We start from the raw sequence: 13,447 nt of genomic DNA on the forward strand, positions 1-13,447 counted from the left end.
AAAAAAAAAAAAAAAAAAAAAAAAGAAATTTTAACTAGACCAAAATATCTTCTTCTTATTTGGTAGAGCATGTGCCTACAGCCTGTGCTCGGGTTGACGCCCTACGTTCCCATGGTTATCCAAAAGAGGCCCTCAGACTCACAGTGGCCATTATTAATACTCTGAGGTTGCAGCAGCAGCGGCAACTGGAAATCTACAAGCATCAGAAGAAAGGTATAGTAATTAGGGACCATCTAACCCCCTTAGGCCCAAAGCTGATGAGGATCCTCAGAGGATACAAGGCCTGGAAGAGCTAGGGAATTCCAGATCATTCTCCTTGCTTGTGGAATGCCTCACTTTATGAATCTCAGTTTTCTCATCTGTTAATTTGGGAATAATACCTGTTTGCCTCCCTCATAAGGCAGTTAGAAGGCTCATTAAGATCTTGTATGAGAAGACCATTTTTAAACTGTAAAGCTGTAGACAGGCATGGTGACTCACACCTATAATCCCAGCACTTTGGGAGGCCCAGGTAGGATTGCTTGAGGCCAGGAGTTTGAGACCAGGCTGGGCAACATGGCGAGACCCTATCTTTACAAAAATAAAATAAAGGCTGGGCACAGTGGCTTACTTCTGTAATCCCAGCACTTTGGGAGGCCGAGGCAGGCGATCACCTGAGGTCAGGAGTTCAAGACCAGCCTGACCAACATGGAGAAACCCCATCTCTACTAAAAATACAAAAAATTAGCCAGGCGTGGTGGTGCATGCCTGTAATCCCAGCTACTTGGGAGGCTGAGGCAGGAGAATTGCTTGAACCTGGGAGGCAGAGGTTGCAGTGAGCCAAGATCACACCATTCCACTCCAGCCTGGGCAACAAGAGCAGAACTCCATCTCAAAATAAATAATTAATTAATTAAATTAAACTAAATATGCCAGGCACAGTGGCTCACACCTGTAATCCCAGGACTTTGGGAGGCTGAGGCGGGTGGCTCACTTAGGCCAGGAGGTCGAAACCAGCCTGGCCAACATAGCAAACCCCAGTTCTACCAAAAATACAAAAATTTATCAGGCATGGTGGCATATGCCTGTAGTCCCAGCTACTCTGGAGGCTGAGGCACGAGAATCGTTTGAACCCAGGAGGCAGAGGTTGCAGTGAGCCAAGATCATACCACTGCACTCCAGCCTGGGCAATAGAGTGAGACTCTGTCTCAAAAATAAATTTTTAAATAAAATAAAATTAGCAGGGCATGGTGGCATGTGCCTGTAGTCCCAGCTATTCAGAAGATTCAGGTGTCTCTTAAAACAAAAACCTGTAAAGCTCTATCCATGTATGCACTACCAGCAGGCAACCCGAATGCAGACCACATGACCTTATAGCGGGCTGGTATGTTTGAGGTCTGCCCTATCAACCAAAGGCAAGACAATAGAGAAGCTTTTATTTGACTCTCAGGGTCAAGGCTGGAGAGACTGATAAGAAGACCCAGGCAGGGACAGACAGCAGTTTGTCTCTATCACTGTCTAAAATTTTAACCTGCTTGTTTCCAGAACTGTTGCAGAGAGGAACCACAACCATCACAAACCTGGAGGGCTGGGTGGGCCACCCCCTGGATCCCATTGGCTGCCTGTTTCTCACTTTGACTGAGGCCTGCCGCCTGAATGATGATGGCTATCTGGAGATGTCAGGTACAGGGGTCAGCCTGAGGCAAACCAAGACTGCCCTTGTTGGCTAGAATAGTGGCTCACACCTGCAGTCCTAGCATTTTGGGAGGCCAAGTTGGTGGATTACTTGCGTTCAGGAGTTCAAGACCAGCCTGGGCAACATGGCAAAACCCTGTCTCTACAAAATATTAACCAGGTATGGTGGCAGTCGCCTGTAGTCCCAGCTACTTGGGGGCTGAGGCAGTAGGATCACTTGATCCCAGGAGATCGAGGCTGCAGTGAGTCAAGATTGCACCACTGCACTGCAATCTGGGTGACAAAGTGAGACCCTGTTTCATTAAAAAAAAAAAAAAAAAAAAGACTGCCCTTGTCAGCCCTTTTCTCCCTTCCAAACTCTGTTCTACCTCCTTTTGAAGTTTTTGTCCCCCTCTTGTCCAAACTAGAGCACCCTAAGAGGTTTCTTCATACTTGCCCATTTCCCACCTTCCTTTCCTACCCTGTGGTCTGGCCTTGTCCTGATTTCACATTTTACCTTGCCAGCCTTCCTTGTTCCTTTTATTTCCCTATCATAAATGCCTAAAGAATGTAATCCAAGAAGAATAACAAGTAATAGAGAAATTTCAGCAGTCAGAGGCAAGAACCTAGAGCAGTCTGAAAGTGGGAAAGAACTTCCTTCAAGAATCTGTGTATCCCTTGCAATTGCATAATAATATTTTCTGGTTTCCTTTGAACTTTCTTCTACATGATGGTTTTGTACCAATTTTACAAATAAGAACTAGAGAAGAATAATTTAATAGAGTCTCAAGACCTTATTAAGAGTAGCCAAGAATAGATAGAGACAAAATTGATTCTTTTTTCTTTTACGCCTTCACTTACTGTATACATATATCTACTTTAGTATTTAGCATGCTACATTACAATTTATTTACAAATAGTTCTCTCTTACTAGACTGTCAGCTACTTGAAAAGAAAAATTATGACTTCTTTATCTTTGTGTTCCTAGCACTTAGTGGAGGACCTGACATTTAACAATCTTTCATAAATACTTATTGGATAGATGAGGGAGAAAAGAAAAGAAACCAAGACTTTGACTTTTAAACCATGCTTACTTCCTGAAATTATGCATCCAGTGGTGGAGCATATGAGATAATAGTAACATAAAGGTTGCACATGGTACAAAAGTAAGAGTTTAACTGTAGGGATTCAGATTTCTCTGGGTAGAGATATAAGGGATGGCCCCAAGTCAAGTGAGGACTGCTCCTTGTCTTCCCTCTGACCCCTTGCAAAGTGAATCATCATCTTTGGTCTGTTTCATCTGTACAGTGACATTTACATCTTGGAAACCTGAGTTTGCACTTGGGTGTATTCATTCACCACTAACACATAGCAATACCTAGAACAACAAGATGGTCTAATCCCTTTAAGGTGTTCACATTCTGTGAAAGAGACAGAAACAAAAACAGACAATTACAACTTTCCATAATGCGCTAGCAAAAGGTAAGATTTTATACTTCCCTAACTGGCTTAGCCAGTTCATATATTGAGAAGGAGGTGGGCTGGGCGCGGTGGCTGTCGCCTGTAATCCCAGCACTTTGGGAGGCCAAGACAGGCAGATCACCTGAGGACAGGAGTTCGAGACCAGCCTGGCCAACATGGTGAAACCCCGTCTCTGCTAAAAATGTAAAAATTAACTGGGTGTGGTGGTGTGCGCCTGTAATCCCAGCTACTCGGGAGGCTGAGGCAGACGAATTGCTTGAACCCGGGAGGCGGAGGTTGCATAAGCCGATATCGTACCACTGCTCTCCAGCCTGGGAAACAGAGCGAGACTCCATCTCAAAAAAAAAAAAAAAAAAAAGGTGGGGCTGGGCATGGTGGCTTATGCCTATAATCCCAGCATTTTGGGAGGCCAAGGTGGGAGAATCACTTGAGCCCAGGAGTTTGAGACCATATCTCTGGGCATCATAATGAGACCCTATCTCTACAAAAAAAAAATTAAAAAGTATCTGGGCATGGTGGCATGTGCCTGTAGTCCCAGCTACTCAGGAAGCTGAGGTGGGAGGGTCGCTTGAGCCCAAGAGGTTGAGGCTGCATCAGTGAGCCATGATTGTACCACTATACTCCAGCCTTAGCAACCAAGCAAGACTCTGTCTCCAGAAAAATAAAAAAAAGAAAGAAGTGGGAATCTTTGTGGCTCTGTGTAACCTTCTTTTCAGTATATTTTCCTTACTATTCTGGGGTTCTGATTCAGCTTCCCTGTGATAGCTGTTGACCAAGCTGTATCCCAAAGATGGGAGGGAAAGACAGAAGACTAGGACAGACACGGTGGCTCACACCTGTAATCCCAGCACTTTGGGAGACCGAGGTAGGCAGATCACCTGAGGTCAGGAGTTTGAGTCCATCCTGGCCAACATGATGAAACCCCCTGCTCTACTAAAAATACAAAAATTAGGTGTTGTGGCTTGCTCCTGTAATCCCAGCTACTTGGGAGGCTGAGGCAGGAAAATCGCTTGAACCTAGGAGGCGGAGGATGCAGTGAGCTGAGATCGCACCACTGCACTCCAGCCTGGACAACAGAGCAAGACTCTGTCTCCAAAAAAAAAAAAAAGAAGACTCTACCAAGCCTGACCTAAAGAATTTGGTGCCCTGTTGCCCTCAGATATGAATGAAAGCAGACCCCCTGTGTACCAGCATGTACCTGTGGCTGCAGGCTCCCCAAACAGCAGTGAGTCCTACCTGTCATTGGCCTTGGAAGTTGCATTGATGGGCCTAGGTCAACAGAGGGTAATGCCTGAAGGCCTCTACGCACAGGACAAGGTATGCCGTAATGAGGAACAGCTCCTGAGCCAACTCCAAGAGCTGCAGCTGGACGATGAGCTAGTGCAAACACTGCAAAAGCAATGCATCTTACTGCTGGAAGGTAAGTAGAAAAGAGTCTCTTGTCATGGTGTCTTTGACCCATGACCCTGAGCTCCCCTCTTCAATAGAGTACAAGTACAGGAATATTTATGACATTAAAATGTAGTGAAGGTTCCCATGATTAGCAAACATACATGAGATATTGGGGCTGAAGTCCAGACTGGCAAATGGAAGCATACAGATAAATAACTGGCTGACTTATCTTCCTCCAGGGGGCCCTTTCAGCGGTCTGGGAGAAGTCATCCACCGAGAGAGTGTTCCCATGCATACCTTTGCCAAATATTTGTTCTCAGCTCTGCTGCCTCATGATCCAGACTTGTCCTATAAATTAGCCTTACGTGCCATGAGGTGGGTAGCCCTTTCCCAGTCCAGTTGCCTCCATCAAAGCAGAAGTGTCCAGTGCTCTTTTTCTTTACTTATTTCACTTTCTTTTCTTTCCCTCTTTGTCATTCTGTTGGACCTGCTACCAAGTGTACCTTAAAATAGCTCAGATATTTTTATATGATCTAGGATTCGTATCTGGATTCCTTGTTGGTGACTTAGTTCCCTGAGAGTACCCATGGTTGATTGTCTGAGGAAGCCCCTGAGATGTTAATAAATAAGGAGCACTTAAGACCTGAGTCTTCCTGTTCAGTGGTTAGTCTGGCAAGCTGAGAAGGGGTCTGAGCCCTTCTATAGTTCAGCTGAATCAAGATTCCCTGGCACAGGTCCCCAGAAGAAGCCGGGGGAAGTAGAGACAAATATATTTACCCCAAGACTTGAGAACAATGAGCTATGGGCATTTTGTTTCCAAGCTAGAATAAGATCCTTGGTTTAGGCAGTTAAACTTAACTCTGTGATGTAGCAGACTATACAGAAGAACAATTTTAGTCAGACTGTAAGACTGGGAGAATACCTTAGCTAAAACAGGAAATTCCTTGGCATGTATTTCTTACACTTTTAGAAATAACCAGGCTGGGTACAGTGGCTCAAGCCTGTAATCCTAGCACTTTGGGAGGCTGAGGCAGGTAGATTGCTTGAGCCCAGGAGTTTGAGACCAGCCTGGGCAGCATGGTGAAACTCTGTCTCTACATAAACAAAAAATACAAAAATTAGCCAGGCATGGTGGTGCACACCTGAAGTCCCAGCTACTCAAGAGGCTGAGGGGGAGGATTGCTTGAGCCCAGGAGGTCAGGGCTGCAGTGAGCTGTGATTGCACCACTACACTCCAGCCTATGTGATAGAGACATTGTCTCAAAAATAAATATAATAAACAACCCTATGATTCTTTTTTAAAATGTATTAACTTTTCTCTCTTCTTACAATATATCATACTACCCAACCCGATAGCTGTTAAACTGCCTTTCGCATCCATTTGTAGTGGAAACTATTCAGCGTTGAGTTCTCTTAAGTACCAAGGCACTCACCTCATACAGTGTATAGTACCACAGGTTTAAAAACCTTCAGAGCTCTTAGTTAATCCTTTCCTCTCCCCAGTTCCTCCCCAGCAAAGAGCAAGCTTCTCTAAGGTGGTTCAGAAGCCCAGGGTCTGAATGGTGGCTGATGATTCTTCCTGGGTCTTCTAGGTTACCTGTTTTAGAAAACTCAGCTTCTGCAGGCGACACATCCCACCTTCACCATACGGTGTCTGTGGTGCCCAGCCGTTATCCTCGCTGGTTCACGCTTGGACACTTGGAATCACAGCAGTGTGAACTGGCCTCCACCATGCTGACTGCTGCCAAAGGTGAGCATAGATAGACCTTAAGCTCCAGCATCACCCGTCTGCCTGCCCAGCCATGGCCTGTCCAAGGCTTGGCCTGCAGTGTCCTGAGGAAGAGAAGCTCCTTGACCATTTAGAGTGATAGTGATCCTCACTTTGCTGCCATTAGAAAGAGCACCTGGATCCAAGCCAAAACTTTACCCTAGTTACTAATTGTAGGATCCCGAATATTTAAAATTAATTGATCTTTAAGTTACTTCTAAATCTAACCTTCTGTTTGATAAAATCACTTCACCTTTCTAAGCCTCAGTTTCAAATCTATAAAATGGGGATCATTGTCAATGACCTGTCAGCCTCCCAGGGCCACTGGAAGATCTAATGAAGTGATGACTAAGATAGAGCTGAACTTCTTACAGAGAGAAGAGTTGTGATTTTTTTTCAGTGCCCTAGTAAAAGATAGGCAGTCCAAAGTGATTCTCAGCCTTTAAGCTCACATACATCCTGTTAGCTATGCAGGTTTCACCACAAACAGAAGTGAAAGTAAGCCCCTATATAAGAAGGAGCTATGATAAAATGCTAGCCACCATGAGCTCCTGAATATTTTGGACAGGAAGCTACATGGATTTTGAAGGTTTTTTTAAATTAAAATAAGTTTATGTGGTATCTTCTTATTGTCCCCCCAAAACACCGCTCATTACAGAAAAGGTAAAATTACATATAAATTAATATAAAATGATCAGCAAACAAATACAAAAATAGAACAAAGGATATGATCAGACAGTTCACAGAAAAGGAGATACAAGTGGTTTTTAGACAACTAAAATGTCTGGTATCACATTAGAAATACAAATTAAAATTAGCCTGAGATAACATTTTCTACTGATCTTATTGGCAAAAATCAACAAATTTGATAATGTGCATTCATGTGAGGAGTGCCAAGTGGGGAGTGGTGGTAGCCTGCATGGAGTTTCAGATTCCAAGCAGGATAAGGAGGAGGACTACAGATCTAAGGAAATAAATGAATGACAAGCATAATAAACATGAAGAAAACTATACCAAGGCACATCATAACCAAAATGCTTAAAACCAATAATAGAAGAGAAAATCTACTTAAAAGCAATCAGAGTAAAAAAGATACATTACAGACAAAGGACAAAAAACAAGTATGAGAACAGATTTATCATTAGAAACAATGCAAGCCAGAAAACAGTGGGAAAAAAAATCGCTGAAAGTACTTTTTTAAAAAACATTATCAGGCCAAGCACGGTGGCTCACGCCTATAATCCCAGCACTTTGGGAGGCCAAGGCGGGCAGATCACTTGAGGTCAGGAGTTTGAGAACCCCATCTCTACTAAAAATACAAAAATTAGCTGGGCATGGTAGTGCACACCTGTAGTCCCAGCTACTCAGGAGGCTGAGGCACGAGAATCGCTTGAACCTGGGAGGCAGAGGTTGCGGTGAGCCGAGATCACACCACTGCACTCCTGCCTGGGTGACAAAGTGAGACTCCATCTCAAAACAAAACCAAAAACTGTCAAACTAGAATTTTATACCAATGAAAATATATTTCAGAAACAAAGATGAGGCCAGGTGCAGTGGCTCACACCTGTAATCCCAGCACTTCAGGAGGCCAAGGCAGAAGGATCACTTGAGACCAGGAGTTTGAGACTAGCCTGGGCAACATAGCAAGATCCTGTCTTTACAAAAAATTTTAAAAATTAGCCAGATGGCTGGGCGTGGTGGCTCAAGTCTGTAATCCCAGCACTTTGGGAGGCCGAGACGGGCGGATCACAAGTTCAGGAGATCGAGACCATCCTGGCTAACCCGGTGAAACCCCGTCTCTACTAAAAATACAAAAAACTAGCCGGGCAAGGTGGTGGGCGCCTGTAATCCCAGCTACTCGGGAGGCTGAGGCAGGAGAATGGCGTAAACCCGGGAGGCGGAGCTTGCAGTGAGCTGAGATCCGGTCACTGCACTCCAGCCCGGGCGACAGAGCGAGACTCCGTCTCAAAAAAAAAAAAGATTAGCCAGATGTACTGGCAAGCACCCGTAGTCCCAGCTACTGAGGAGGCTAAGGTAGAAGAACTGCGTGAGCGCAGGAATTAGAAACTGCAGTAAGCTACCATCATGACACCACTCCAACCTGGATGACAGAGCAAGACCCTGACTCTTAAAAAAAAGAGACAGAGAGAGAGAGGAACTGAAAATCTTTTTCAGACAACCACAGTACAATTAAAATCAATAATAAAAGATATTTAGAAAATATCTTAAGTTTTGGAAATTAAACCACATACATGCATATTACTCATGGAGCAAAGAAATAAAATCACAAGAAAATTAGAAAATCTTTTGACTATATGAAAATGAAAGCACAAGTCAAAAAAAATGTGGAATGTAGCTAAGGTTTTTCTTAACACAATTTTCAGCAATAAAAGAAAAAATGCCCAAAAATCAAGTTGAACCTTTCAGATTTCACCTTTTTTTTTTTTTTTTTTTTTTTTTTTTGAAGACGGAGTCCTCGCTCCTGGTTCTTCCCAGGCTGGAGTGCAGTGGGTGCAATCTCTGCTCACTGCAAGCTCCACCACCCTAGATTCATGCTATTCTCCTGCCTCAGCCTCCTGAGTAGCTGGGACTACAGACGCCCGCCACCACGCCCAGCTAATTTTTTGTATTTTTAGTAGAGACAGGGTTTCACAGTGTTCGCCAGGATGGTCTCGATCTCCTGACCTCATGATCCGCCCACCTCGACCTCCCAAAGTGCTGTGATTACAGGCGTGAGCTGCTGCGCCCAGCCCAGATTTCACTTTAAGAAGTCAGAAAAAGAAAACCCAAAGTAAGCATAGGAAAGGAAATAGTAAAGATCAGAGCAGACAGGTGCAGTGGCTCATGCCTGTAATCCCAGCACTTTGGGAGGCCAAGGAAGGCAGATGACTTGAAGCCAAGAGTTCAAGACCAGCCTGGCTAACATGGCAAAACTCCATCTCTACCAAAATAAAAATAAAAAAAAAAAAATTAAGTGGGCATGGTGGCACACACCTATAATCCCAGCTACTCGGGAGGCTGAGGTACTGTAATAATCTGAACACAGGAGGTTATTTAAGGAATAAATGGTACTGATTCTCTAAAGTATCTTCCAGAAAATAGAAGCAGAGGAAACACTTCCTTACTCTATGAGACCAGTATTACTCTAAAACCAAAACTAAATAAAGACGTTACAAGAAAGGAAAAGTACAGATCAGTATGACTCATGAGCATAAATGCAGAAATCCTGAACAAATTTTAGCAAATCAAACCCAACAGTGTATAAAAAGAATGAACCACAAGTAGGATTTATTTCAGGTATGTAAGTTGTCTCAATACTTGAAAATCAATTAATGGAATCCATTAATTCCATTAATGGAATTTATTCTTTCCACAGGCAAAGAAGAAAAGTCATTCATCAGTAAATGCAGGAAAATCATAACTGACACCCATTCATAATTTTAAAAAACCCTTAGCAAACTAGGAATAGAGGAGAACTGCCTCAACTTGATAAAGAACTTCTACAAAAAAACCTACAATTACCTTCTGGGTTTGGTGGCTCACACTTGTAATCCTAGCACTTTGGGAGGCCAAGCTGAGAGAATCGCTTGAGCCTGGGAGTTCAAGACCAGCCTGGACAACATAGCAAGACCTCATCACTACTAAAAAATAAAAAATAGCCAGTTGTGGTGGGCACACTCCTGTAGTTCCAGCTACTTGGGAGGCTGAGGCAAGAGGATCACTTGAGCCTGGGAAGTCAAGGCTGCAGTGAACCGTGATTGTGCTACCGCACTCCAGTCTGGGCAAAAGAGCTTAAAGACAAAAAATTAAAACCTACAGCTATAACTACCATTACACTTAATGATGAGAAACTAGATGCTTTCCCTTTAAGATCAGGAATAAGACAAGAATGTTCCCTCTTGCCACTTCTATTCAGCATCATACTAGAAGTTCCTAACTAATACAATAAGATAGGAAAAGGAAATAAATGATACGCAGATGCTCCCTGACTAATGACAGGGTTATGTCCCAATAAACCCGTCATAAGGTCAAAATTTTTTTTTTTTTTGTTTAGACGGAGTCTTGCTCTGCCGCCCAAACTGGAGTGCAGTGGCCGGATCTCAGATCACTGCAAGCTCTGCCTTTCGGGTTCACGCCATTCTCCTGTCTCAGCCTCCCGAGTAGCTGGGACTACAGGCGCCCGCCTCGTCGCCCGGCTAGTTTTTTGTATTTTTTAGTAGAGACGGGGTTTCACCGTATTAGCCAGGATGGTCTCGATCTCCTGACCTCGTGATCCGCCCGTCTCGGCCTCCCAAAGTGCTGGGATTACAGGCTTGAGCCACCGCGCCCGGCCTAGGTCAAAAATTTTTAAGTGAAATCATTGTAAGCCAATTGGAAAGGAAGAAATAAATCTGTCTTTGTTCAAAAATGACATGATTGACTATGTATGAATCCCAAAGAATCAATTTTTTTAAAAACTGGAACTAACAAGTAATTATAGCAAGTTTGCAGTATATAAGGTTAATATACAAAATTCAATTGTTTTCCTATATGCCAGCAAAGAAGAATTAGACTTTGCAATTAAAAACACAGTACCATTTACATTAGCACCCCAAAAATGAAGTACTTAGGAATAAATCTAACAAAATATGTATAAGATCGATATGAGGAATACTGTAAAACTTGGATGAAAAATATCAAAGATGACTTAAATAAATAGAAATGGTCCATGTTCATGGATAATAAGAATGTATATTAGAAGGTCAGTTCTTCCCAACTTGATCTATAGATTTAACACAATCCCAATCAAAATCCCAGCAATTTATTTTGTGCATATCAACAAACCCTTTCTAAACTTTATGTGGAAAAACAAAAGACCTAGAATAGCCAACATAATATTGAAGAACAAGTCAGAGGCCTGATAACTACCCAGTGGAAACACTTACTGTAATATTAATCAAGACAGTGTGGTACTGTTGAAAAACTGACAAATAGATCAATGGAACAAAATTAAAAGCTCAGAAATAGACTCACACAAATATAGTCAACTGATATTGAGAAAGGACCAAAAGATTGTCTTTTCAACAAATGGTGCTAGAAAATCTGGACATTCACATGCAAAAAGAAATTAATACAGACACTGACCTTAGACCTTTAACAAAAATTAACTCAAAATGGATCATACGGGCAGATCACGAGGTCAGGAGATCGAGACCATCCTGGCTAACATGGTGAAACCCCGTCTCTACTAAAAAAATACAAAAAACTAGCCGGGCGAGGTGGCGGGCGCCTGTAGTCCCAGCTACTCGGGAGGCTGAGGCAGGAGAATGGTGTAAACCCGGGAGGCAGAGCTTGCAGTGAGCTGAGATCCAGCCACTGCACTCCAGCCTGGGCGACAGAGCAAGACTCCGTCTCAAAAAAAAAAAAAAAAAAAAATGAATCATAGACCTAAAGGTAAAACACAAAACTATAAAATGTCTAGAGGATGGCCAGCCGCGGTGGCTCACGCCTGTAATCCCAGCACTTTGGGAGGCTGAGGCAGGTGGATCATCTGAGGTCAGGAGTTCAAGACCAGCCTGGCCAACATGGGGAAACCCCATCTCTACTAAAAATATAAAAATTAGCTGGGCGTGGTGTCACACACCTGTAATCCAAACTACTCAGGAGGCTGAGACCAGGAGAATATCTTTAACCCAGGAGGCGAAGGTTGCAGTTAGCCTGCACATGAAGGTTTAAAGCATCTTTATTTATAATTGCTCCAAACTGAAAGTAACCAAGATGTTCTTCAAAAGGTGGATGGATAAATAAATTGTCGTATATCCATAGAATTGATTATTATTTCTAAATAAAAAGACATGGCTTCTCAAGCCACACACACACACAACACACACAAAAGAAAAGACATGGAAGTTTTGGGTGTAAACTCTGAGGGAAACAAAGATATGGAGGAACTTTAAATGTGTATTGCATGTTGTAAGAAGCCAATCTGTATTATCACACTAGTCTTTAAGTTAAAAAAAAAAAAAAAAAGAAGCCAGTCTGAAAAGGCTACTTACTGTATGATTCCAAGTATATGATATTCTGGAAAAGGCAAAACTATGAAAACAGTAAAAAGATCAATAGTTGCCAGGAACTTAGAGGGAATGGAGAAAGGGATGAACAGATAGAACACAGGAGATTTTTAGAGAAGTGATACTATTTTATATGACACTGTAAGAGTAGATTGATAACATACATTTGTCAAAACCCATACAACTGTATAACACAGAGTGAACCCTAATGTAAACTGTAGACTTGAGTTAATAATATATGCATATTGGTTCATCAAATGTACCACACTAATAATAATGTACAGTCAGCCCTCTGTATCTGTGGGTTCTGCATCTGTGGATTCAACCAACTGTGGATCAAAAATATTCAGGAAAAAAAACTCCTCAAAGCTCCAGAAAGCAAAACTTTAATTTGCTGGGCACAAAGCACTATGTTGAATCCACATGTAATGATGTATAGGCATTGTATTAGATATTATAAGTAATCTAGAGGTGATTTAAAGTATAGGGGAGGATATGATGGTAGGTTATGAGAGACTTGAGCATCCTCAGATTTTGGTATCCAAGGGAAGTCATGGAACCAATCTCCCCCAGGTGTGGAGGGATTACTGTATTAATATTGGTTTACCAAATATACCACATTAATATAAGATGTTGGCCGGGCGCAGTGGCTCAAGCCTGTAATCCCAGCACTTTGGGAGGCTGAGCCAGGCGGATCACAAGGTCAGGAGATCGAGACCATCCTGGCTAACCTAGTGAAACCCCGTCTCTACTAAAAAATACAAAAAACTAGCCGGGCGAGGTGGCGGGCGCCTGTAGTCCCAGCTACTCGGGAGGCTGAGGCAGGAGAATGGCGTGAACCTGAAAGGCAGAGCTTGCAGTGATCTGAGATCCGGCCACTGCACTCCAGTTTGGGTGACAGAGTGAGACTCTGTCTCAAAAAAAAAAAAAAAAAGATGTTAATAATAGGGAATATATGGGGACTCTCTGTACTATCTGATCAATTTCCTGTAAACCTGAAACTGCTCTAAAGACATAGTCTATTAACTTAAAAAACTGTTTTTAAAGATGATAGAAGAATAAAGGAAATCGCTTTCATAATCCTGGCACCCAAAACAACTAT

At 42.7% G+C, this 13,447-nt stretch overlaps 1 protein-coding gene across 1 annotated transcript in view; it reads left to right on the top strand.

Annotated features, from left to right (window-relative positions):
• ZSWIM5 (zinc finger SWIM-type containing 5) overlaps nucleotides 1-13,447 on the top strand; it is a 184,584-nt gene that overhangs the window by 163,476 nt on the left and 7,661 nt on the right. The window contains 5 exon segments of the mRNA XM_017881686.1: nucleotides 67-213; nucleotides 1,525-1,662; nucleotides 4,295-4,555; nucleotides 4,767-4,902; nucleotides 6,120-6,277. Coding sequence (XP_017737175.1) covers nucleotides 67-213; nucleotides 1,525-1,662; nucleotides 4,295-4,555; nucleotides 4,767-4,902; nucleotides 6,120-6,277 — 840 coding nt within the window.

Source organism: Rhinopithecus bieti, unplaced genomic scaffold, assembly GCF_001698545.2.
Source record: "Rhinopithecus bieti isolate Rb0 unplaced genomic scaffold, ASM169854v2 scaffold_12155, whole genome shotgun sequence".
In the NCBI taxonomy this organism is placed as follows: Eukaryota; Metazoa; Chordata; class Mammalia; order Primates; family Cercopithecidae; genus Rhinopithecus; species Rhinopithecus bieti.